The following is a 25,000-nucleotide window of genomic DNA, read 5'->3' as shown; positions in this document are numbered from 1 at the left end:
CCAACACCATCATTAAGTTTGCAGACGACACAACAGTGGTTGGCCTGATCACCGACAACGATGAGACAGCCTATAGGGAGGAGGTCAGAGACCTGGCAGTGTGGTGCCAGGACAACAACCTCTCCCACAACGTAAATCAAGACACATGAGCTGATTGTGGACTAAAGGAAACGGAGGGCCAAGCACGACCCCATTCACATTGACACGGCTGTAGTGGAGAAGGTTGAGAGCTTCAAGTTCCTCTGTGTCTACATCACTAAGGATCTATCATGGTCCAACACACCAACACAGTCATGAAGAGGTCACGACAACACCTTTTCCCCCTCAGGAGACTGAAAAGATTTGGCATCGGCCCTCAGATCCTTAAAAACTTCTACAGATGCACCATTGAGAGCATCTTGACTGGCTGCATCACCGCCTGGTATGGCTAATACTTGGCATCCAACTGCAAGGAGCGACAGAGTGTAGTGCATGACTCAGTACTGGTACTCTGTGTATATAGCCATGTTATCATTGACTCAGTACTGGTACTCTGTGTATATAGCCATGTTATCATTGACTCAGTACTGGTACTCTGTGTATATAGCCATGTTATCATTGACTCAGTACTGGTACTCTATGTATATAGTCAGGGTACTCATTGACTCAGTACTGGTACTCTATGTATATAGCCATGTTATCATTGACTCAGTACTGGTACTCTGTGTATATAGCCATGTTATCATTGACTCAGTACTGGTACTCTGTGTATATAGCCATGTTATCATTGACTCAGTACTGGTACTCTGTGTATATAGCCATGTTATCATTGACTCAGTACTGGTACTCTGTGTATATAGCCATGTTATCATTGACTCAGTACTGGTACTCTGTGTATATAGCCATGTTATCATTGACTCAGTACTGGTACCCTGTGTATATAGCCATGTTATCATTGACTCAGTACTGGTACTCTGTGTATATAGCCATGTTATCATTGACTCAGTACTGGTACTCTGTGTATATAGCCATGTTATCATTGACTCAGTACTGGTACTCTGTGTATATAGCCATGTTATCATTGACTCAGTACTGGTACTCTGTGTATATAGCCATGTTATCATCGACTCAGTACTGGTATTCTGAGTATATAGCCATGTTATCATTGACTCAGTACTGGTACTCTGTGTATATAGCCATGTTATCATTGACTCAGTACTGGTACTCTGTGTATTTAGCCATGTTATCATTGACTCAGTACTGGTACTCTGTGTATATAGCCAAGTTATCATTGACTCAGTACTGGTACTCTGTGTATTTAGCCATGTTATCATTGACTCAGTACTGGTACTCTGTGTATATAACCAAGTTATCATTGACTCAGTACTGGTACTCTGTGTATATAGCCATGTTATCATTGACTCAGTACTGGTACTCTGTGTATATAGCCATGTTATCATTGACTCAGTACTGGTACTCTGTGTATATAGCCATGTTATCATTGACTCAGTACTGGTACTCTATGTATATAGTCAGGGTACTCATTGACTCAGTACTGGTACTCTATGTATATAGCCATGTTATCATTGACTCAGTACTGGTACTCTGTGTATATAGCCATGTTATCATTGACTCAGTACTGGTACTCTATGTATATAGTCAGGGTACTCATTGACTCAGTACTGGTACTCTATGTATATAGCCATGTTATCATTGACTCAGTACTGGTACTCTGTGTATATAGCCATGTTATCATTGACTCAGTACTGGTACTCTGTGTATATAGCCATGTTATCATTGACTCAGTACTGGTACTCTGTGTATATAGCCATGTTATCATTGACTCAGTACTGGTACTCTGTGTATATAGCCATGTTATCATTGACTCAGTACTGGTACTCTGTGTATATAGCCATGTTATCATTGACTCAGTACTGGTACCCTGTGTATATAGCCATGTTATCATTGACTCAGTACTGGTACTCTGTGTATATAGCCATGTTATCATTGACTCAGTACTGGTACTCTGTGTATATAGCCATGTTATCATTGACTCAGTACTGGTACTCTGTGTATATAGCCATGTTATCATTGACTCAGTACTGGTACTCTGTGTATATAGCCATGTTATCATCGACTCAGTACTGGTATTCTGAGTATATAGCCATGTTATCATTGACTCAGTACTGGTACTCTGTGTATATAGCCATGTTATCATTGACTCAGTACTGGTACTCTGTGTATTTAGCCATGTTATCATTGACTCAGTACTGGTACTCTGTGTATATAGCCAAGTTATCATTGACTCAGTACTGGTACTCTGTGTATATAACCATGTTATCATTGACTCAGTACTGGTACTCTGTGTATATAACCATGTTATCATTGACTCAGTACTGGTACTCTGTGTATATAACCATGTTATCATTGACTCAGTACTGGTACTCTGTGTATATAACCATGTTATCATTGACTCAGTACTGGTACTCTGTGTATATAGCCATGTTATCATTGATTCAGTACTGGTACTCTGTGTATAGTACCATGTTATCATTGACTCAGTACTGGTACTCTGTGTATATAGCCATGTTATCATTGACTCAGTACTGGTACTCTGTGTATATAGCCATGTTATCATTGACTCAGTACTGGTACTCTGTGTATATAGCCATGTTATCATTGACTCAGTACTGGTACTCTGTGTATATAGCCATGTTATCATTGACTCAGTACTGGTACTCTGTGTATATAGCCATGTTATCATTGACTCAGTACTGGTACTCTGTGTATATAGCCATGTTATTGTTACTCATTGTGTAATTATTGTTACTTTTACTATCTGTTTTACTTTTCTATTATTTCTCTATTTTCTTTCTCTCTTCATTGTTGGGAACGATCTGTAACTAAGCATTTCACTGTTAGTCTACCCCTGTTGTTTACAAAACATGTGACGAATAAAATGTGATTTGATTTAGGTACACTCTAACAGACACACACCTGCTTACACACATGTATCCATGCTCACATCACAACCTCAGTTAGCTCAAATCTGTTACTCACTTAGATTTTAGTCATTTAGCAGACACTCTTATCCAGAGCGACTTACAGTAGTGAATGCATACATTTCATACATTTTTTTTCTTTTCTGTACTGGTCCCCCGTGGGAATCGAACCCACAACCCTGGCGTTGCAAACACCATGCTCTACCAACTGAGCCACACGGGACTTCACACCATAGCAATTCAAATAGAGGGTGTATTTCTCCTCTAGGGAAACAGTACCATGGACTTCCCACCTAATCTCGGTTAACCCAGAACCAAAAAATGTTGCGTAATTTGGAAATCGGCTTGATTAAATTCTGGGTCTGTTGGTGTTCGAAGTCTCCACCCTCACAAGAAAACAAAAAAACTCTCAGCCATCCCTTCTACGGTTTACGCACAGATATCTGTCCACTAGAGATTACTCCACACCCAATTGTTTTCTACTGTAAACTCTATCATCTCTTAACTTTCTTAGCTATTTCTGTCTCCTTTAGACTCCTCTAGTATGTCAGAAGGCCCAGAGTTAGACGCTGGTGGCAGGACAAGGAAAGGTCACAGAGGGAGGCCCAAGGTGAGGCTTGTATGTGCATTTTGATTTAACCATATACATGATACATAATTTCAGATAATTTCCTCTCTAATAAGTTGTTGTCTTTATAATTGCCCTGCCAATCCCGGAGCAATTGTGACATCTTTCTGTCCTGTAACTCTCTCTCTCAAACTGTCTCTCTGTCTCTCTCTCTCTCTCTCTCTCTCTCTCTCTCTCTCTCTCTCTCTCTCTCTCTCTCTCTCAAACTGTCTCTCTCTCTCTCTCTCCCTCTCTCTCTCTCTCAAACTGTCTCTCTCTCTTTCTCTCTCTCTGTCTCTCTCTCTCTCTCTGTCTCTCTCTCTCTCTCTGTCTCTCTCTCTCTCTCTCTCTCTCTCTCTCAAACTGTCTCTCTCTCTTTCTCTCTCTCTGTCTCTCTGTCTCTCTCTCTTTCTCTCTCTGTCTCTCTGTCTCTCTCTCTCTCTGTATCTCTCTCTCTCTCTCTCTCTCTCTCTCTCTGTCTCTCTCTCTCTCTCTCTCTCTCTCTCTCTCTCTCTCTCTCTGTCTCTGTCTCTCTGTCTCTCTCTTCCTCTCCTTCCAGCAGCAGGACCAGTGTTACTATAGTGTAGACCTAGAGAGAGGTCCTACAGGTTTTGGCTTCAGTCTGCGGGGGGGCAGTGAATACAACATGGGCCTGTATGTCCTGGGACTGATGGAGGGAGGACCTGCCTCGCGCAGCCACAAGATACAGGTGAGACAGGCAGCTGGGTGTGTTGGGACTGATGGAGGGAGGACCTGCCTCGCACAGCCACAAGATACAGGTGAGACAGACAGCTGGGTGTGTTGGGACTGATGGAGGGAGGGCCTGCCTCGCGCAGCCACAAGATACAGGTGAGACAGACAGCTGGGTGTGTTGGGACTGATGGAGGGAGGGTCTGCCTCGCGCAGCCACAAGATACAGGTGAGACAGACAGCTGGGTGTGCGTTGTGTAGGTAAGACAGGCAGCTGTGTGTGAGTAGCTGAGTGAACAGCTGGTGGAGTTAAATGGTGACAGCATAACAGACAATAGGGAAGGGGGAATACCTAGTCAGTTGTACAACTGAATGCCTTCAAATGAAATGTGTCTTCCACTTTTAACCCAACCCCTCTGAATCAGTAACCCACACCCAGGCGGTAGTGCTGTTGTTGTGGTTGTGGTTGTTGTGGTTGTTGTGGTTGTGGTTGTCATTGTGTAACCTGTATTGTATTCTTGCTGTGTAGGTGAGTGACCAGCTGGTGGAGATAAATGGTGACAGTACAACAGGAATGACCCACAGCCAGGCCGTAGAGCAGATAAGAAGAGGAGGACATCGTATACACCTTGTACTGAAGAAAGGAAACGGATACGTCCCAGACTATGGTAAGAGACAGGGAAGGGTGGAAGGATATGTCCCAGACTATGGTAAGAGACAGGGAAGGGTGGAAGGATACGTCCCAGACTATGGTAAGAGACAGGGAAGGGTGGAAGGATACGTCCCAGACTATGGTAAGAGACAGGGAAGGGTGGAAGGATACGTCCCAGACTATGGTAAGAGACAGGGATAGGTCCCAGACTATGGTAAGAGACAGGGAAGGGAGGAAGGATACGTCCCAGACTATGGTAAGAGACAGGGAAGGGAGGAAGGATATGTCCCAGACTATGGTAAGACACAGGGAAAGGAGGAAGGATACGTCCCAGACTATGGTAAGAGACAGGGAAGGGTGGAAGGATACGTCCCAGACTATGGTAAGAGACAGGGAAGGGAGGAAGGATACGTCCCAGACTATGGTAAGAGACAGGGAAAGGAGGAAGGATACGTCCCAGACTATGGTAAGAGACAGGGAAGGGTGGAAGGATACGTCCCAGACTATGGTAAGAGACAGGGAAAGGTGGAAGGATACGTCCCAGACTATGGTAAGAGACAGGGAAGGGTGGAAGGATACGTCCCAGACTATGGTAAGAGACAGGGATACGTCCCAGACTATGGTAAGAGACAGGGAAGGGAGGAAGGATACGTCCCAGACTATGGTAAGAGACAGGGAAGGGAGGAAGGATACGTCCCAGACTATGGTAAGAGACAGGGAAGGGTGGAAGGATACGTCCCAGACTATGGTAAGAGACAGGGAAGGGAGGAAGGATACGTCCCAGACTATGGTAAGAGACAGGGAAGGGTGGAAGGATACGTCCCAGACTATGGTAAGAGACAGGGAAGGGAGGAAGGATACGTCCCAGACTATGGTAAGAGACAGGGAAGGGAGGAAGGATACGTCCCAGACTATGGTAAGAGACAGGGAAGGGTGGAAGGATACGTCCCAGACTATGGTAAGAGACAGGGAAGGGTGGAAGGATACGTCCCAGACTATGGTAAGAGACAGGGAAGGGTGGAAGGATACGTCCCAGACTATGGTAAGAGACAGGGAAGGGAGGAAGGATACGTCCCAGACTATGGTAAGAGACAGGGAAGGGAGGAAGGATACGTCCCAGACTATGGTAAGAGACAGGGAAGGGAGGAAGGATACGTCCCAGACTATGGTAAGAGACAGGGAAGGGTGGAAGGATACGTCCCAGACTATGGTAAGAGACAGGGAAGGGTGGAAGGATACGTCCCAGACTATGGTAAGAGACAGGGAAGGGTGGAAGGATACGTCCCAGACTATGGTAAGAGACAGGGAAGGTGAGGAAGGATACGTCCCAGACTATGGTAAGAGACAGGGAAGGGAGGAAGGATACGTCCCAGACTATGGTAAGAGACAGGGAAGGGAGGAAGGATACGTCCCAGACTATGGTAAGAGACAGGGAAGGGAGGAAGGATACGTCCCAGACTATGGTAAGAGACAGGGAAGGGTGGAAGGATATGTCCCAGACTATGGTAAGAGACAGGGAAGGGAGGAAGGATACGTCCCAGACTATGGTAAGAGACAGGGAAGGGAGGAAGGATACGTCCCAGACTATGGTAAGAGACAGGGAAGGGAGGAAGGATACGTCCCAGACTATGGTAAGAGACAGGGAAGGGAGGAAGGATACGTCCCAGACTATGGTAAGAGACAGGGAAGGGAGGAAGGATACGTCCCAGACTATGGTAAGAGACAGGGAAGGGTGGAAGGATATGTCCCAGACTATGGTAAGAGACAGGGAAGGGAGGAAGGATACGTCCCAGACTATGGTAAGAGACAGGGAAGGGAGGAAGGATACGTCCCAGACTATGGTAAGAGACAGGGAAGGGAGGAAGGATACGTCCCAGACTATGGTAAGAGACAGGGAAGGGTGGAAGGATACGTCCCAGACTATGGTAAGAGACAGGGAAGGGAGGAAGGATACGTCCCAGACTATGGTAAGAGACAGGGAAGGGAGGAAGGATACGTCTGATTGATCCGTTTCTTATTGATTGGTAAGCCTTGTTCACATGGGCAGTTTGAAGCTAGCTAGCAAGCAACATGATGTGCCAAATAACAGCCTAAAAACCACCTGAGGTCAAATAAATCCGATTTGACCGTTCAGACAAGTCGCAAGGCCAAGAATCAGAAGGTGGTTTGATATGTTGCTTGAAATATCTGATTCTATGTGCATTTTGCATATCCGATTACAATCTGTTATTTTTCCTGCAGTCTAAACAGCCAAAAAGCACATAGAATCAGATATTTCAAGCCACATTTCAAACCACCTTCGTAGGTGGCTTGAAGTCAGATACAAATCTGATTCCTCGGCTTTGCGACTGAACGGTCAAATCGGATTTATTTCACCTCAAGTGGTTTTTAGGCTGTTATTCGGCACATCATGTTGCTTGCTAACTAGTCTGTTGACAATTTCACAAGAACATGTGGTAACTAACTAGCTTGTCGATTGTTTACAAACAAATTAGGGAACGTGCTAGAAAAGGTAAACAGCTACCTAGCTAGCTAGATGACTACTGTGACTAGCCAAAAAAGGACTTGTTTTGAACGTTGAATCATGTTTGATTTTGAACATTCCAAAGCAACTCGGAAATGTCCATGGCAGACATTGTTATCACCTTAGCTTTCTACATACCGTAACTTCTGAGTGGTGGAGTTTGTTTTGCATGGCCCGGTGCACCGGGTGAGCGGACTTTGCTCATTTTAGACCATTCCATAGGCCTCCACCCACCCGGGGCACCGGGCCATGCAAAATGAACACACACAAATCTGATTTGGTCACTTGTTGACTGTTTGGACAGTCAGTATTCCAAAACGGATTTGAGCATTAAGGCCTAAAGTGTGAACAAGGCTTTATTGACCTATTCAAAAGGGTCACTTCTTTCATTTATTTCCTCTAACCGGTGTCTTCTTTCTCGCTGCTAAGAGTCTTACTTCCTGTCTTGACTTTGAACACTTTGGTTTTCTTCTTTCTCTATTTGTCTTTCTCCTGACCCAACTTGCGGTCTTTCCTTTTGCTGTCTCTTTCCTTCTATTTTTCTCTACCTTTCTCTCTTTTTCCTTCTCTCCATCTACTTTTCCTTCTCTTTCCTCCTCCCTCTCCATCCCTCCTTCCCTCTCCTCCTCCTCCTCCTCCTCCCTCTCAGTGGAGCTCTCCAGCCTGTCTCTGTGTATGACCAACTCTAAGCAGGGAGAGCCTTGTTTCTATGTCATCGGCAGAACTGAGAATACGCGGTTGGTATCTCTTCCTGTTAGTCTTTCATTCTCTTTGGTTTATTCTCTTCGTTCCTTTGGTTCTCTTCATCCCTCCATCCCCTTGTGTTCTAGAACTCTTATTTCTACATCCCTTTGTGTTCTAGAACTCTTATTTCTACATCCCTTTGTGTTCAAGAACTCTTATTTCTACATCCCTTTGTGTTCTAGAACTCTTATTTCTACATCCCTTTGTGTTCTAGAACTCTTATCTCTACACCCCTTTGTGTTCTAGAACTCTTATTTCTACATCCCTTTGTGTTCTAGAACTCTTATTTCTACATCCCTTTGTGTTCTAGAACTCTTATTTCTATATCCCCTTGTGTTCTAGAACTCTTATTTCTACATCCCTTTGTGTTCTAGAACTCTTATTTCTACATCCCTTTGTGTTCTAGAACTCTTATTTCTACATCCCTTTGTGTTCTAGAACTCTTATTTCTACATCCCTTTGTGTTCTAGAACTCTTATTTCTATATCCCCTTGTGTTCTAGAACTCTTATTTCTACATCCCTTTGTGTTCTAGAAATCTTATTTCTACACCCCTTTGTGTTCTAGAGGTCTTCACATTGACATATGCCATTTACAGACCCTTTTATCCATTCTAGTATGCATACCTGATCCCTGCTGGGAATTAAACCCCCAACCTTGGCTTTGCTAGTGCCACCCTCTTACCAACTGAGCCACACAGTTGGGACCACATGTCCTTGTTGCCCTGAGTTACGTGAACAAGAGGTTTCTCATATCTCCCGGTGTATTTGCTCTTGCAGTTGAATTACAAGCAGTGAGTCGTAGCTACGGAACAGAGTTATTTATGTGTCACTCCTGTAATCCAACAGTAAAAAGTGCCATTTTAATTCTTAAAGCCTGCAGCTATAATTATAAATATAATTATAAATATAATTCAATAACAGGCCTTCTTGTTCAGCCTGCATCTGTCCTTATGAATGTAGCTATTTCAGTACAAACATCAGCCATGTTTATCTCAGTGAGTGATTTACCTTAGGCTTGTTGAAACAAAGAGATTAAAATGAAATTAACATACAGGAACAGTCAAAGAGTTTGGACACACCGAGTCATTCAAGGGTTTTTCTTTATTTTTACTATTTTCTACATTGTAGAATAATAGTGAAGACATCAACACTATGAAATAACACATATGGAATCATGTAGTAACCAAAAAAGTGTTAAACAAATCAAAATATATTTTATATTTGAGATTATTCAAAGTAGCTACCCTTAGCTTGATGACAGCTTAGCACACTCTTGGCATTCTATCAACCAGCTTCATGAGGTAGTCACCTGGAATGCATTTCAATTAACAGGTGTTCCTTATTAAAAATGTATTTGTGGAATTTCTTTCCTTCTTAATGCATTTGAGCCAATCAGTTGTGTTGTGACAAGGTAGGGGTGGTATACAGAAGATAGCCCTATTTGGTTAAAGACCAAGTCCATATTATGCCAAGAACAGCTCAAATAAGCAAAGAGAAACGACAGTCCATTATTACTTTAAAGACATGAAGGTCAGTCAATACGGAACATTTCAAGAACTTTGAAAGTTTCTTCAAGTGCAGTCGCAAAAACCATCAAGCGGTATGATGAAACTGGCTCTCATGAGAACCGCCACAGGAAAGGAAGACCCAGAGTTACCTCTGCTGCAGAGGATAAGTTCATTAGAGTTAACTGCACCAAATAAATGTTTCACAGAGTTCAAGTAACAGACACATCTCAACATCATCTGTTTAGACGAGACTCCGTGAATCAGGCCTTCATGGTCGAATTGCTGCTAAGAAACCACTACTAAAGGACACCAATAAGAAGAGACTTGCTTGGTCCAAGAAACACGAGAAATGGACATTAGACCGGTGGAAATCTGTCCTTTTTGAGATTTGAGATTTTTGGTTCCAACCGCTGTGTCTTTGTGAGATTCACTGTAGGTGAACGGATGATCTCCGCATGTGTGGTTCCCACCGTGAAGCATGGAGGGGGAGGTGTGATGGTGTGGGGGGTGCTTTGCTGGTGACACTGCCAGTGATTTATTTGGAGTTCAAGGCATACTTAACCAGCATGGCTGCATTCTGTAGCGATATGCCATCCCATCTGGTTTGCTCTTAGTGGGACTATCATTTGTTTTTCAATAGGACAATGACCCAACACACCTCCAGGCTGTGTAAGGGCTATTTGACCAAGAAGGAGAGTGATGGAGTGCTGCATCAGATGACCTGGCCTCCACAATCAAATCAAATCAAATTTATTTATATAGCCCTTCGTACATCAGCTGATATCTCAAAGTGCTGTACAGAAACCCAGCCTAAAACCCCAAACAGCAAGCAATGCATGTGAAAGAAGCACGGTGGCTAGGAAAAACTCCCTAGGAAAAACTCCCTAGAAAGGCCAAAAACCTAGGAAGAAACCTAGAGAGGAACCAGGCTATGAGGAGTGGCCAGTCCTCTTCTGGCTGTGCAGGGTGGATATTATAACAGAACATGGTCAAGATGTTAAAATGTTCATAAATGACCAGCATGGTCAAATAATAATAATCATAGTAGTTGTCGAGGGTGCAACAAGCACGTCCGGTGAACAGGTCAGGGTTCCATAGCCGCAGGCAGAACAGTTGAAACTGGAGCAGCAGCACGGCCAGGTGGACTGGGGACAGCAAGGAGTCATCATACCAGGTAGTCCTGAGGCATGGTCCTAGGGCTCAGGTCCTCCGAGAGAAAGACAGAAAGAGAGAATTAGAGAGAGCATATTTAAATTCACACAGGACACCGGATAAGACAAGAGAAATACTCCAGATGTAACAGACTGACCCTAGCCCCCGACACATAAACTACTGCAGCATAAATACTGGAGGCTGAGACAGGAGGGATCAGAAGACACTGTGGCCCCATCCGATGATACCCCCGGACAGGGCCAAACAGGCAGGATATAACCCCACCCACTTTGCCAAAGCACAGCCCCCACACCACTAGAGGGATGTCTCCAACCACCAACTTACCGTCCTAAGACAAGGCCGAGTATAGCCCACAACGATCTCCGCCATGGCACAACCCAAGGGGGGGCGCCAACCCAGACAGGAAGACCACGTCAGTGACTCAACCCACTCAAGTGACGCACCCCTCCCATGGACGGCATGGAAGAACACCAGTAAGCCAGTGACTCAGCCCCTGTAATAGGGTTAGAGGCAGAGAATCCCAGTGGAAAGAGGGGAACCGGCAAGGCAGAGACAGCAAGGGCGGTTCGTTGCTCCAGCCTTTCCGTTCACCTTCACACTCCTGGGCCAGACTATACTTAATCATAGGACCTACTGAAGAGATAAGTCTTCAGTAAAGACTTAAAGGTTGAGACTGAGTCTGCGTCTCTCACATTGGTAGGCAGACCATTCCATAAAAATGGAGCTCTATAGGAGAAAGCCCTACCTCCATCCGTTTGCTTAGAAATTCTAGGGACAATTAGGAGGCCTGCGTCTTGTGACCGTAGCGTACGTGTAGGTATGTACGGCAGGACCAAATCGGAAAGATAGGTAGGAGCAAGCCCATGTAATGCTTTGTAGGTTAGCAGTAAAACCTTGAAATCAGCCCTTGCCTTAACAGGAAGCCAGTGTAGGGAGGCTAGCACTGGAGTAATATGATCAAATTTTTTGGTTCTAGTCAGGATTCTAGCAGCCGTATTTAGCACTAACTGAAGTTTGTTTAGTGCTTTATCCGGGTAGCCGGAAAGTAGAGCATTGCAGTAGTCCAGCCTAGAAGTAACAAAAGCATGGATTAATTTTTCTGCGTCATTTTTGGACAGAAAGTTTCTGATTTTTGCAATGTTACGTAGATGGAAAAAAGCTGTCCTTGAAACAGTCTTGATATGTTCTTCAAAAGAGAGATCAGGGTCCAGAGTAACGCCGAGGTCCTTCACAGTTTTATTTGAGACGACTGTACAACCATCCAGATTAATTGTCAGATTCAACAGAAGATCTCTTTGTTTCTTGGGACCTAAAACAAGTTTTGTCCGAGTTTAAAAGTAGAAAGTTTGCAGCCATCCACTTCTTTATGTCTGAAACACAGGCTTCTAGCGAGGGCAATTTTGGGGCTTCACCATGTTTCATTGAAATGTACAGCTGTGTGTCGTCCGCATAGCAGTGAAATTTAACATTATGTTTTCGAATGACATCCCCAAGAGGTAAAATATATAGTGAAAACAATAGTGGTCCTAAAACGGAACCTTGAGGAACACCGAAATTTACAATTGATTTGTCAGAGGACAAACCATTCACAGAGACAAACTGATATCTTTCCGACAGATAAGATCTAAACCAGGCCAGAACTTGTCCATGTAGACCAATTTGGGTTTCCAATCTCTCCAAAAGAATGTGGTGATCGATGGTATCAAAAGCGGCACTAAGATCTAGGAGCACGAGGACAGATGCAGAGCCTCGGTCTGACGTCATTAAAAGGTAATTTACCACCTTCACAAGTGCAGTCTCAGTGCTATGATGGGGTCTAAAACCAGACTGAAGCGTTTCGTATACATTGTTTGTCTTCAGGAAGGCAGTGAGTTGCTGTGCAACAGCTTTTTCTAAAATTTTTGAGAGGAATGGAAGATTCGATATAGGCCGATAGTTTTTTATAATTTCTGGGTCAAGATTCGGCTTTTTCAAGAGAGGCTTTATTACTGCCACTTTTAGTGGGCTTGGTACACATCCGGTGGATAGAGAGCCGTTTATTATGTTCAACATAGGAGGGCCAAGCACAGGAAGCAGCTCTTTCAGTAGTTTAGTTGGAATAGGGTCCAGTATGCAGCTTGAGGGTTTGGAGGTCATGATTATTTTCATCATTGTGTCAAGAGATATAGTACTAAAACACTTTAGTATCTCCCTTGATCCTAGGTCCTGGCAGAGTTGTGTAGACTCAGGACAATGGAGCTTTGGAGGAATACCCAGATTTAAACAGGAGTCCGTAATTTGCTTTCTAATGATCATGATCTTTTCCTCAAAGAAGTTCATAAATTTAGTACTGCTGAAGTGAAAGCCATCCTCCATTTGCGAAGGCTGCTTTTTAGTTAGCTTTGCGACAGTATCAAAAAGAAATTTCGGATTGTTCTTATTTTCCTCAATTAAGTTGGAAAAATAGGATGATCGAGCAGCAGTGAGGGCTCTTCGATACTGCACGGTACTGTCTGTCCAAGCTAGTCGGAAGACTTCCAGTTTGGTGTGGCGCCATTTCCGTTCCAATTTTCTGGAAGCTTGCTTCAGAGCTCGTGTATTTTCTGTATACCAGGGAGCTAGTTTCTTATGACAGATGTTTTAAATTTTTAGGGGTGCAACTGCATCTAGGGTATTGCGCAAGGTTAAATTGAGTTCCTCGATTAGGTGGTTAACTGATTTTTGTCCTCTGACGTCCTTGGGTAGGCAGAGGGAGTCTGGAAGGGCATCAAGGAATCTTTGGGTTGTCTGAGAATTTATAGCACGACTTTTAATGCTCCTTGGTTGGGGTCTGAGCAGATTATTTGTTGCGATTGCAAACGCAATAAAATGGTGGTCCGATAATCCAGGATTATGAGGAAAAACATTAAGATCTACAACATTTATTCCATGGGACAAAACTAGGTCCAGAATATAACTGTGGCAGTGAGTAGGTCCAAAGACATGTTGGACAAAACCCACTGAGTGGATGATGGCTCCGAAAGCCTTTTGGAGTGGGTCTGTGGACTTTTCCATGTGAATGTTAAAGTCACCAAAAAAATCACCCAACCTCAACCCAATTGAGATGGTTTGGGATGAGTTGGACCGCAGAGTGAAGGAAAAGCAACCAACAAGTGCTCAGCATATGTGGGAACTTACAAGACTGTTGGAAAAGCATTCCAGGTGAAGCTGGTTGAGAGAATGCAAAGCTGTCATCAAGGCAAAGCGTGGCTACTTTGAAGAATCTCAAATATAAAATATATTTTGATTTGTTTAACACTCTTTTGGTTACTACATGATTGCATATGTGTTATTTTATAGTTTTGATGTCTTCACTATCATTATACAATGTAGAAAACAGTAAAAATAAAGAAAAACCATTGAATGGCTAGGTGTGTCCAAACTTTTGACTGGTACTGTACTTGTTTCTAGCTCATATATATACATACCTAGTGTTTCTAGATCATACCTAAATAAACATAGTGTTTCTAGCGCATACCGCAAAAATAAATAATAAAGATGAAAGAAATACAGTGCATTCGGAAAGTATTCAGAACCCTTTACTTTTTCAACATTTTGTTACGTTACAGCCTTATTCTAAATTGGATTAAATAGTTTTTCCCCCTCATAAATCTACACACAATACCCCATAATGACAAAGCAAAAACAGGTTTTTATACATTTTTGAAAATGTATGAAACTGAAATATTGCATTTACATAAGTATTCAGACCCTTTACTCAGTACTTGTTTAAGCACCTTCGAACATCAGTTTCTTGGTCACATCCCTGACCAAGGCTCTTCTCCCCAGATTGCTCAGTTTGTCCGGGCAGTCTGGGCGGCCAGCTCTAGGAAGAGTCTTGGTGGTTCCAAACTTCTTCCATTTAAGAATGATGGAGGCCACTCTGTTCTTGGGGACCTTCAATGCTGGAGAAATGTTTTGGTACCCTTCCCCAGATCTGTGCCTCGAGACAATTCTGTCTCGGAGCTCTACAGACAATTCCTTCAACCTCATGGCTTGGTTCTTGCTCTGACATGCACTGTCAACTGTGGGACATTATATAGACAGGTGTGTGCCTTTCATGTCCAATCAATTGAATTTACCACAAGGTGGACTCCAATCAAGTTTTAGAAACATCTCAAGGATGATCAATGGAAACAGGATGCACCTGAGCTCAATTTCGAGTCTCATAGCAAAGGGTCTGAATACTTATGTATATAAGGTATTTCTGTTTTAATTTTTAATACATTTGCTAAAATGTCTAAAAAACTGTTTTTGCTTTGTCATTATGGGGTATTGTGTGTAGATCGAAGAGGAACAAAAATAATTTAATCAATTTTAGAATAAGGTTGTAACGTAACAAAATGTGGAAAAAAGTCAAGGGGGCTGAATACTTTCCGAATGCACTGTATATACTGTAGTATATATGTAGTGATAAATATATATATATATATATATATTTTTTTTACTGCAACCACCAACCACAAGAGGATTAAAGAGCCTGATCTCAGTGAGTATAGACAGTCTGCTGCTCGTCTACTGCTGCTCTGCTAATCGTCAGAAGGGGGGACTAGAGGAGGTAGGGGCCCACGTGGATAACTGAGGGGCCCTGCCTTGATTGAGTTACTGAATAATAAAATATATAAAAAAATAAACTGCATGATAAATAAATGTGACTGGTCAAATGTGTGAGGCAGGGCCCAAGCCAGTAGGGGGCACAAGAGGCAATATTTGTATTATTTTTTTTTTTAAATTTGTATTGTATTGTATTATTCTTTTTTATCCAACCACAGGAGCCCGATATCAATGTTCAAAATACACCAGAGAGCATAATGTAGCCACAGAGGATCAAAAGTTCAGTTGGCACTTCCAAAATCAAAGAAGCGCCAACATAAAGTGTCTTAAAGGGTGTTGGGCCACCACGAGCTGCCAGAACAGCTTCAATGCGCCTTTGTATAGATTATACAAGTGGACCTAAACCACGCCAGACAAATGCCATGCCATAACATATACTTTGTATCCTTTGATTACTTAAGTGTTTCCTTTATTTTGTCAGTTACCGGCATGCCTACAGCCGCTGTAGTTTGGGCAGCATTATCCACTGCTAGCTAATCTGTTTTGTGGCCATAGACATAATCCATAGTTGTTGTTTTTTAACCTTTTTCCCTGGACATTTGACTGGTAAACTCATGGGTACACTAGCAATGGATGCCAGACCTGACTTGAATGGGAACTGCCGTCTATTGATTATATTTCTATGGTTGATTGCGGCTATCGGTTTGCCTTTTTGCAGATTTCCAAAATACAATCGCAGAAAAAAAAACGTACAATTTTGGAAAGCAATTGTCTACTGCTGAAAAGAGAAGACTAATCTGTCTGTTGAACCAATAGAAAAACATATTTTCCCAACAACTGCCAATTTGTAGCTAACAGCGGCACTGTTTTAGTAACACATTTTTAGATAGGCTATTGTCACGATGATAACAAAGACCCTGGGCCTATGATTTGTTAATCCGGCCCTGGTTATCCACTGCTAGCTAATAATAATAATAATAATAATAGCTAACTAGTGTTTAACATTACTTGCTAACACTAATATTCAGCTACCACAGATGAAAGGGGTTAGCTAGTTATCAAAATTGTTGCTAGTACATTAGCTAATTAACAAGGTAGCTAGATAGTAAGTTAAGGCCTTAATACACTGGCAATTTTGAGAGGCAATATTGCCAGCAATGGTTTCTGTGACTATTTTACATTGAAAATTATAAACTTTTTATTATCTGGCGAATCTTGATTGGCTAATGGGCAATTTGTAAGAATCCTCTAATCAAAGCACATATATTGGTCATGTGATACTTTGGAAAAACATGGCGACCGTATTTGTGCCGAAGCGAGAGAAAATCAACTCCCATGTTGGAGTGAGATGTTGGTCATTCACGTCTCATATGTTGCTCCAAGATGATATAATGATACATTAATAGATACTGTGTTCAGTTTGTCATGTCTAACTGCTGAATATATCCACGGTGGCGTGCAGTGGGACAAACAGGCTAATCCGCTAGCTCGCAAACGATGTAGATTTTACATTTCGTTTTTCGATTTAGATCAGTTTTTTTGTGTGTTTAACTAGCTGGCTAGTTTGAATAACACTTACACTTCCTAGCTTAGAATTGTGAAGTAAAACATCAGAGTTGTGGACTCGAGTCACATGACTTGGACTCAAGTCTGACTCGAGTCACAAATTTAATGACCTGAGACTCTACTTGATAGAAAATAAAATAACTTGTGACTTGACTTGGAGCCTCAAAACTCCGGACTCGACTTTGACTTAAGACTGGCTAGTACTTTTCAGACTGGGCTAAGCTAGCCCGAGGCTAGTACTTTTCAGACTGGGCTAAGCTCGCTCGAGTCAAGTACTTTTCAGACTGGGCTAAGCTAACCCGAGGCTAGTACTTTTCAAAATGGGCTAAGCTAACCCGAGGCTAGTACATTTCAGACTGGGCTAAGCTAACCCGAGGCTAGTACTTTTCAGACTGGGCTAAACTAGCTCGAGGCTAGTACTTTTCAGACTGGGCTAAGCTAACCTGAGGCTAGTACTTTTCAGACTGGGCTAAACTAGCTCGAGGCTAGTACTTTTCAGACTGGGCTAAGCTAACCCGAGGCTAGTACTTTTCAGAATGGGCTAAGCTAACCCGAGGCTATTACTTTTCAAACTGCGCTAGTAGATAATGTGTTTAGGACCTGAATATAGAAATCGTGTTCTGCAGGCCATTGCCCAAAATCCTGCATGTCAGTCCCTTTCAGACAATCCCCCTATCACTGTTGGTCCTCCTCAGTGACCTCACAACTGAGGGGTTTTAACTTTCCTTTTGAGAATTAGAATCAGAAGTACAGTTTTATAGCTCATCACAATACTTCACCTCTTCGGGCAAATAGTACCCTAGACTGCCATGATCATATAGTTGAGCGTTCCAGATAATTCCTTCATGCTATTAGAAATGTCCCATCCACATAGTAGGATTTTAGATGTGCAGATAGACCAAAAACCAGTCTATTTTACCATATTACTATAGTCAATGGTAAGGTCCCTTTAGACCATAGAGACACCACCATCACTACTGTGGTGCCCACCAGACCATCTCATGGTGAGGCACCAAGGTTTCCCAGATCTCTTGACCCAAAACCCTGACTCCTGCACATCCATCCCTGTAGCCATTTTGAATGCCTTGATGCCCTTGCCTCTTCGTTATCTGTGCCTCATTTTACAGACAACACCCCATCCAACGACTGTGATCTGAGGACCCCCCTTTTTTTCAGCAACGACGGAGTAACACACTTGGCCCTAAACACTGCTCCATAATTCCTGACCGTCAACCTTCCCTCTCCTCATGGTGTGCCAGTTGGGGTTAGTGCGCTGTCCAACTGTTGCCTGCCCGTATATAGCCTCCTGCTGCTCCACCGACAGGGTCATGCCAGCCAGGAGGCCTGCATGCCCCAGAGAGGGTAGCGGTTGTTCTGGCTCATTCCACTGAACCTGCCCCTGGAGACAGTTCCTTAACCAGGATCATCCTCTGTTGGCTCACGGGACAGAGGGTTGTAGTCTTCAGCCAGGTAAAGATCCTCCACTTGGTTTGGTAATGGCTGGCTTCCTCCACTCTGCATTCCACATCCGTACGGCCAATATTGTGAACTGGCAAAATATGGCTGCATGGCTACACTGATGAGCTCCATGGGGGCATTTCCATGTTGTAGAGAGAATCCCCTGGTCACCTATAGAGACCTGCCAACAGGAAGTGGTCACCTGTAGAGACCTGCCAACAGGAAGTGGTCACCTGTAGAGACCTGCCAACAGGAAGTGGTCACCTATAGAGACCTGTCAACAGGAAGGCCGTTAAGTGACACATGACTTTGAACCTGGAAATGCATTAGCTGTAAGAAATGTGCTATATAAATAGTTTGATTTAATTTATGAAATTACAGCTGGAGAATATTTAATGAACTGTAATTTTCACATGAGGACAAGTGAAGATTTTCCATCAACTTTCATTGATAATGTATCAATCATTTTAGTGGGAAGGATCCTCTGGATCAAGACTGTGTGAATCCATGTACCACTCTAAATAAATTAACACTGTGCCTCTCAAGATTTGTCTCTGGTTATGAAACTACAATACAGGCTGTATGTCTAAACTAAGTACATTCTGAATGTCAATAGATTTTTACATTCATTCTCATCAATGACAACATTCTAGAACTGAGTTATCACTCATCGAAGTCTGGTATCCAGGGTAACCTGGTTAATGATTCTAGAATTGATTAAGTGACTCTTTCCTTGTAGAATGTTGACAGCTGTATAGAACACATTGTATTGTTAAGATGCTCAAACTTAACTTAATAGCTACAGGCAGGCTGCAGGGCAGGGTAACCTAGTGGTTAGAGCGTTGGACTAGTAACCGAAAGCTTGCAAGTTTGAATCCCCGAGCTGACAAGGTACAAATCTGTCATTCTGCCCCTGAAAGGGAGTTAAACCACTGTTCCTAGGCCATCATTGAAAATTAGAATTTGTTCTTAACTGACTTGCCTAGTTAAATAAAGGTAAAATAAAAAAACTTTATCCCTCATGCTGGCACAGACCAAACCGGTACGTTGCCCCTCACTATAGCTGCACTTCTCTACCTGGCCAGACTTCAGGTGGTCTTCCCTACCTGGCCAGACTTCAGGTGGTCTTCTCTACCTGGCCAGACTTCTAGTGGTCTTCTCTACCTGGCCAGACTTCTAGTGGTCTTCTCTACCTGGCCAGACTTCTAGTGGTCTTCTCTACCTGGCCAGACTTCAGGTGGTCTTCTCTGCCTGGCCAGACCTCAGGTGGTCTTCCCCACCTGGCCAGACTTCTAGTGGTCTTCTCTACCTGGCCAGACTTCAGGTGGTCTTCTCTACCTGGCCAGACTTCTAGTGGTCTTCTCAACCTGGCCAGACTTCTAGTGGTCTTCTCCACCTGGCCAGACTTCAGGCGGTCTTCTCTACCTGGCCAGACTTCTAGTGGTCTTCTCTACCTGGCCAGACTTCTAGTGGTCTCCACCTGGCCAGACTTCAGGTGGTCTTCTCCACCTGGCCAGACTTCAGGTGGTCTTCTCTACCTGGCCAGACTTCAGGTGGTCTTCTCTACCTGGCCAGACTTATAGTGGTCTTCTCTACCTGGCCAGACTTCAGGTGGTCTTCTCTACCTGGCCAGACTTCAGGTGGTCTTCTCCACCTGGCCAGACCTCAGGTGGTCTTCCCCACCTGGCCAGACTTCTAGTGGTCTTCTCCACCTGGCCAGACTTCTAGTGGTCTTCTCCACCTGGCCAGACTTCTAGTGGTCTTCTCCACCTGGCCAGACTTCTAGTGGTCTTCTGCCCTTTTAATGCTCTTATGCTCGTCCTTGAAAAATGCCACAAGGTTTGAAATAGATACCAAAGTCAACATACTTTACAAACAATTATTTAGGCTAAGTGAAACAAAATGATGTTTTATCTACTGCTCTGCTAACTAGCTAGCTAATGTGTAGTCAGTGGCTAGCTAAAACAGAGAAAGGGGACGTTCATGGAGAAGGTATCTGATCGTGCTGGTGAACGGTAGCTGACAGTGTCGACTAGAGATGACGTGAAGGAGCTTCCTGCGGGAAGTTGTAGTCTTTGCTGATAATTAACATTTAGAATTTCTTTTCAGTAAATTGAGGTGAATATATTGAGAAAAATCACTTTGTCCGAGAGAGAATTACACAGCTTTCAAAATGTCTCGCCAGGGTAAGCCTACACCAAACACAGACCTTAATATGAAATAGTTCAGAAATCCCAGACGCAAAAAAAGGAATGGTGAAAAAACTTTTCTAACCATTGCCGGGTTTCATCGCTAGGTTTTATGGGTATTATGACGTGTCCACCATGCCAGACTATGGGACCACTTTGCTTACCCGTTGAGGAGGGCAAGCTTTTATTATTGGCTTTTCTCTGATCGACTAGGAATGCCTTGAAGATCGGTTGGTCTGGTCTACGTGGATTACTCTACACGAAGCCAGAGACAGTAGCCGCAGCATCACCCTTGCAAAACAAAACAAAAAAAACTGCAAAAGATTGGCTAGTGAAACGCACACTCTGCCCTCTGATTAGACCAGTAAACTGTCAATCAATTACTAGTATACGCCTACTGGTCTTTTGGTATGTAAAACTTACTTGAAATTGATAATTGACTTATAAAGCTTGCATTTGGAATTTGTTGTTAAAATACATTACTGTGGTGAAGACACACACCATTTGTATTTTTTTTATTTTACCTTTATTTAACTAGGCAAGTCAGTTAAGAACAAATTCTTATTTTCAATGATGGCCTAGGAACGGTGGGTTAACTGCCTTGTTCAGGGGCAGAACGACAGATTTGTACCTTGTCAACTCGGGGATTTGAACTTGCAACCTTTTGGTAGGCACAGCTCGAAACTCCCACCAATGCAACATGCAACTATTTCAACAAGTTACAGTTCTTTTAAGAAAATCAGTCATTTGAAATAAATTCATTAGGCCCTAATTTATGAATTTCACATGACTGGGCAGGGGCGCAGCCAAGAGTGGGTCTGGGAGGGTATAGGCCCACCCACTTGGAAGCCAGGCCCAGCCAATCGGAATTAGTTTTTCCTACAAAAGTACTTTATTACAGACAGAAATACTCCACAGTTTCATCAGCTGTCTGGGTGGCTGGTCTCATACGATCCCGCAGGTGAAGAAACCAGATGTGGGGGTCCTGGGCTGGTGTGGTTACACATGGTCTGCGGTTATGAGGCCTTGATAGACGTACTGCCAAATTCTTAAAACGGTGTTGGAGGCGGCTTATGGTTGAGAAATGAACTTTTCAATTATCTGGCAACAGCTCTGGTGGACATTCCTGCAGTCAGCATGCCAATTGCACGCTCCCTCACATCCGTGACATTGTGTTGTGTGACAAAACTGCCTATTTTAGAGGATCCTTTTATTGTCCCCAGCACAAGGTGCACCTGTGTAATGATCATGCTGTTTAATCAGCTTCTTGGTATGCCACACCTGTCATGTGGATGGATTATCTTGGCAAAGGATAAAATGCTCACTAACAGGGATGTAAGCAAACTTGTGCACAAAATTTGAGAGAAATAAGCTTTTTTTGTGCGTATGGAACATTTCTGGGATCTTTAATTTCAGTTCATGAAACATGGGACCAACATTTTACATGTTGCGTTTGAATTTTTGTTAAGTATAATATAATTGGCTTAGCAGCCAATGTGTATTATTGAACATTACTATTAAAATAGTACTCACTTATAGGAAGGGGTCATTGATTACAAGTTGCTAATTATCCCATAAAGCCATCACCGGACGTCACATATTTTCATCTTCTTCTGTGGTTTGGTAACTTCCTGTTCGAAGTATGCGGTGTCCGTCTCACAACGGAGCCTTCAACCGCAAGGGGGCGTTGCGATTCCACTGTGTTGTGGACGTCCCCATTGAAATGCATGACATCCGGCGCAACGTAACGGAGTGCTTATGGGTAATGTGAACGAGGCTTTAGGTTGAATGTTTGCTCAGGACAGCTGCTACACTTCTTTATGGTTTGTTTGTTAGATAATAAATTCCAGCACCGACGTGGCAGTCAACAATAAGCTGTAGGAGATGAGTAAATAAATGGCGAAGTTAAAATATAAAATCTATTATTCATGTCCATGTGCTCATTATTGCTCATTGTTGCTCTAGTCATGCGGGGGGGGGGGTGGGCAATTCCAGTCCTCGAAGGGCCTGATTGGTGTCACAGTTTTTGCCCCAGCACCCAGCTAACACACCTGACTCCAAAAATCACCTAATCATGATCTTTAGTTTAGAAATGCAATTTGATTAATCAGCTGTGTTTGCTTGGGGTGGGGGGGTATGTGTGATACCAATCAGGCCCTAGAGGACTGGAGTTACCCAGGCCTGCTAGTGATTCATACACCTCTCCATTGCTCTGCCAGTTTATCAAGGCCTTAACATTTGCTAGCTAGCTAGCGAAGCTAACTAGCCAGCAAACGTAATCTAATTTAGCCAGGTAACTATATCATGCCAAAGATTATCTCGTGGTTAATCATCTAGCAGAATTTTTATATAAAAAAAAATATATGTTTTAGGTTTTTCCTACTGCTAGCTAGTTAGGACAGACGTGCTAGCAAACATTAGCTGGCTACTAGATACCTAGCTAGCTGAGCAGCGTGCTAAATCATCAGTCAACATTTTTTTTTTGAACTTGTGAACAATAATTCTTTCACCCAATCTCTTCTGTCTGGCCTTCGCACATGTAACCGATGTGAAATGACTAGTTAGTTAGCGGTGGTGCGCGCTAATAGCGTTTCAATCAGTGACGTCACTCGCTCTGAGACTTGAAGTAGGGTTTCCCCTTGCGTTGCAAGAGCCGCGGCTTTTGTGGCGTGATGGGTAACGATGCTTCGTGGGGTGTCAGTTGTTGATGTGTGCAGAGGGTCCCTGGTTCGAGCCCAGGTTGGGGCGAAGAGAGGGACGGAACACTGTTACTACACTGTTACACACACTTCTCATAGCCACGTCCGTCCTGATTCTTCCCAATACACTGTAGCATCATGTCAGTCAGTGGCAGCATAAAGGCTGTCTTTATTTTTAAGATGGAGCTCACAAAGTCCGGAGGAATTTCTCTGAAACCAGTGAACCACACCAATAAATACGGAATGAGATCTTTCCAATGAGGCCTTCATTCCTGGAATAAATAAGTGTAGCAGTACAACATCATCATCAAGGTTTCAAACGTGGGGCTAAGATGCATCATGGGAGTTGACCGTTTGTCTGAAAACCAACCATTTCTGTTCATGGGACAAGAGCAACAATGCATCACACCCAAAAGTGAGAAAATAAACTGCGCAAGCATTGGTAAGGTTAATAGATGTAGGTAAATGGTAGTTCACTATTTGGCAAGCACTGACTGGTTATTGCACTGGTTTGACCAATTTGTTATAAACCATTTATTAATGGTTTATAATGCATTTACAAATCATTATATAACTGTTAATAACGTAATTACAAACCCGTTATATACCCTTTTTACAAATGGAACCTTATTGTAAAGTGTTACCTTTCATCCCAACTCACTGTCAATAGTTGTTTCATTATTTCAAACACTGTTTGTGACATCACATGGAAACTGTTTCTATGTTGTGTTTTTCCCTCTAGCTCCCACTAACCTCTGTCTCTCTCTGCACCCCCCCTCTCCTCTGTCTCTCTCTCTCTTTCTCTCTCTGCACCCCCCCTCCTCTGTCTCTCTCTCTCTCTTTCTCTCTCGGCATCCCCCCCTCTCCTCTGTCTCTCTCTCTCTCTCTCTCTCTCCCTCTCGGCACCCCCTCCTCTCCTCTGTCTCGCTCTCTCGGCACCCCCTCCTCTCCTCTCTCTCGCTCTCTCTGCATCCCCCCTCCTCTGTCTCTCTCTCTGTCTCTCTCTCGGCACCCCCCTCTCCTCTGTTTCTCTCTGTATCTCTCTGTCTCTCTCTCTCTGCACCCCCCCTCTCCTCTGTCTCTCTCTCTCTCTCTGCACCCCCCCTCTCCTCTGTCTCCCCCTATCTCTGCCCTCTCCCCCCTCTTTCTGACCCCCCTCTCCTCTCTATCTCTCGCCCTCCCTCTGACCCCTCTCTTCTCTATCTCTCTCCCTTTGTTTGCCCTCCCTCCTTCTCTCTCTCTCTCCTCTCTCAGACCATGATCCCAGAGCAGGCTCCCCCTCCTCCTATCTCTACCCAGAGGAGCCGGGTGTGGTTGCAGTAGATAAAACACGCTCTCTGCCAACGAAGAGCGGAAGGGTGGATAGAGGAGGAGGACAGAGGGAGAGGGAGAAGAGAAGGAGGCAGAGGAAGGGAGGTAGTCTGGGTGGAAGGAGTAGCAGAGGAAGAGGAGAAGGAGGGCGAGGTACTCCTGACACAGACCTGGATTGGCCCGAGGAGGATGAGGAGGACGGGGAAGAGGAAGAGGAGAGTCAGGTGATCAGCCACAGAGGTCAGAAGTCAGAGAGTAAGGACAATGGAAAATATACCCAGAGTTTACCCAAGAACGTACTAAGGAACAGACAGGAGGAGGTAGT

The 25,000-nt window shown here is 43.7% G+C and overlaps 1 protein-coding gene across 4 annotated transcripts in view; it reads left to right on the top strand.

Annotated features, from left to right (window-relative positions):
• The window catches only part of magixa (MAGI family member, X-linked a), a 138,729-nt gene that overhangs the window by 111,912 nt on the left and 1,817 nt on the right, over window positions 1-25,000 (top strand). The window contains exons 14-18 of one of the 4 annotated variants that reach the window (XM_082962276.1): window positions 3,515-3,600; window positions 4,148-4,297; window positions 4,808-4,946; window positions 8,104-8,191; window positions 24,619-24,749. In XM_082962276.1, coding sequence (XP_082818402.1) covers window positions 3,515-3,600; window positions 4,148-4,297; window positions 4,808-4,946; window positions 8,104-8,191; window positions 24,619-24,625 — 470 coding nt within the window. In that variant the 3' untranslated portion in view covers window positions 24,626-24,749. Of the gene's footprint in view, window positions 1-3,514; window positions 3,601-4,147; window positions 4,298-4,807; window positions 4,947-8,103; window positions 8,192-24,618 lie in introns of all 4 variants that reach the window. The other 3 variants (XM_082962275.1, XM_082962274.1, XM_082962273.1) reach the window with 3 other exon arrangements.

The sequence above is a fragment of the Salmo salar genome, chromosome 15 (assembly GCF_965601325.2).
Source record: "Salmo salar chromosome 15, fSalSal1, whole genome shotgun sequence".
Classification (NCBI taxonomy): domain Eukaryota; kingdom Metazoa; phylum Chordata; class Actinopteri; order Salmoniformes; family Salmonidae; genus Salmo; species Salmo salar.
This window is presented reverse-complemented; position numbering and strand designations above follow the sequence as displayed.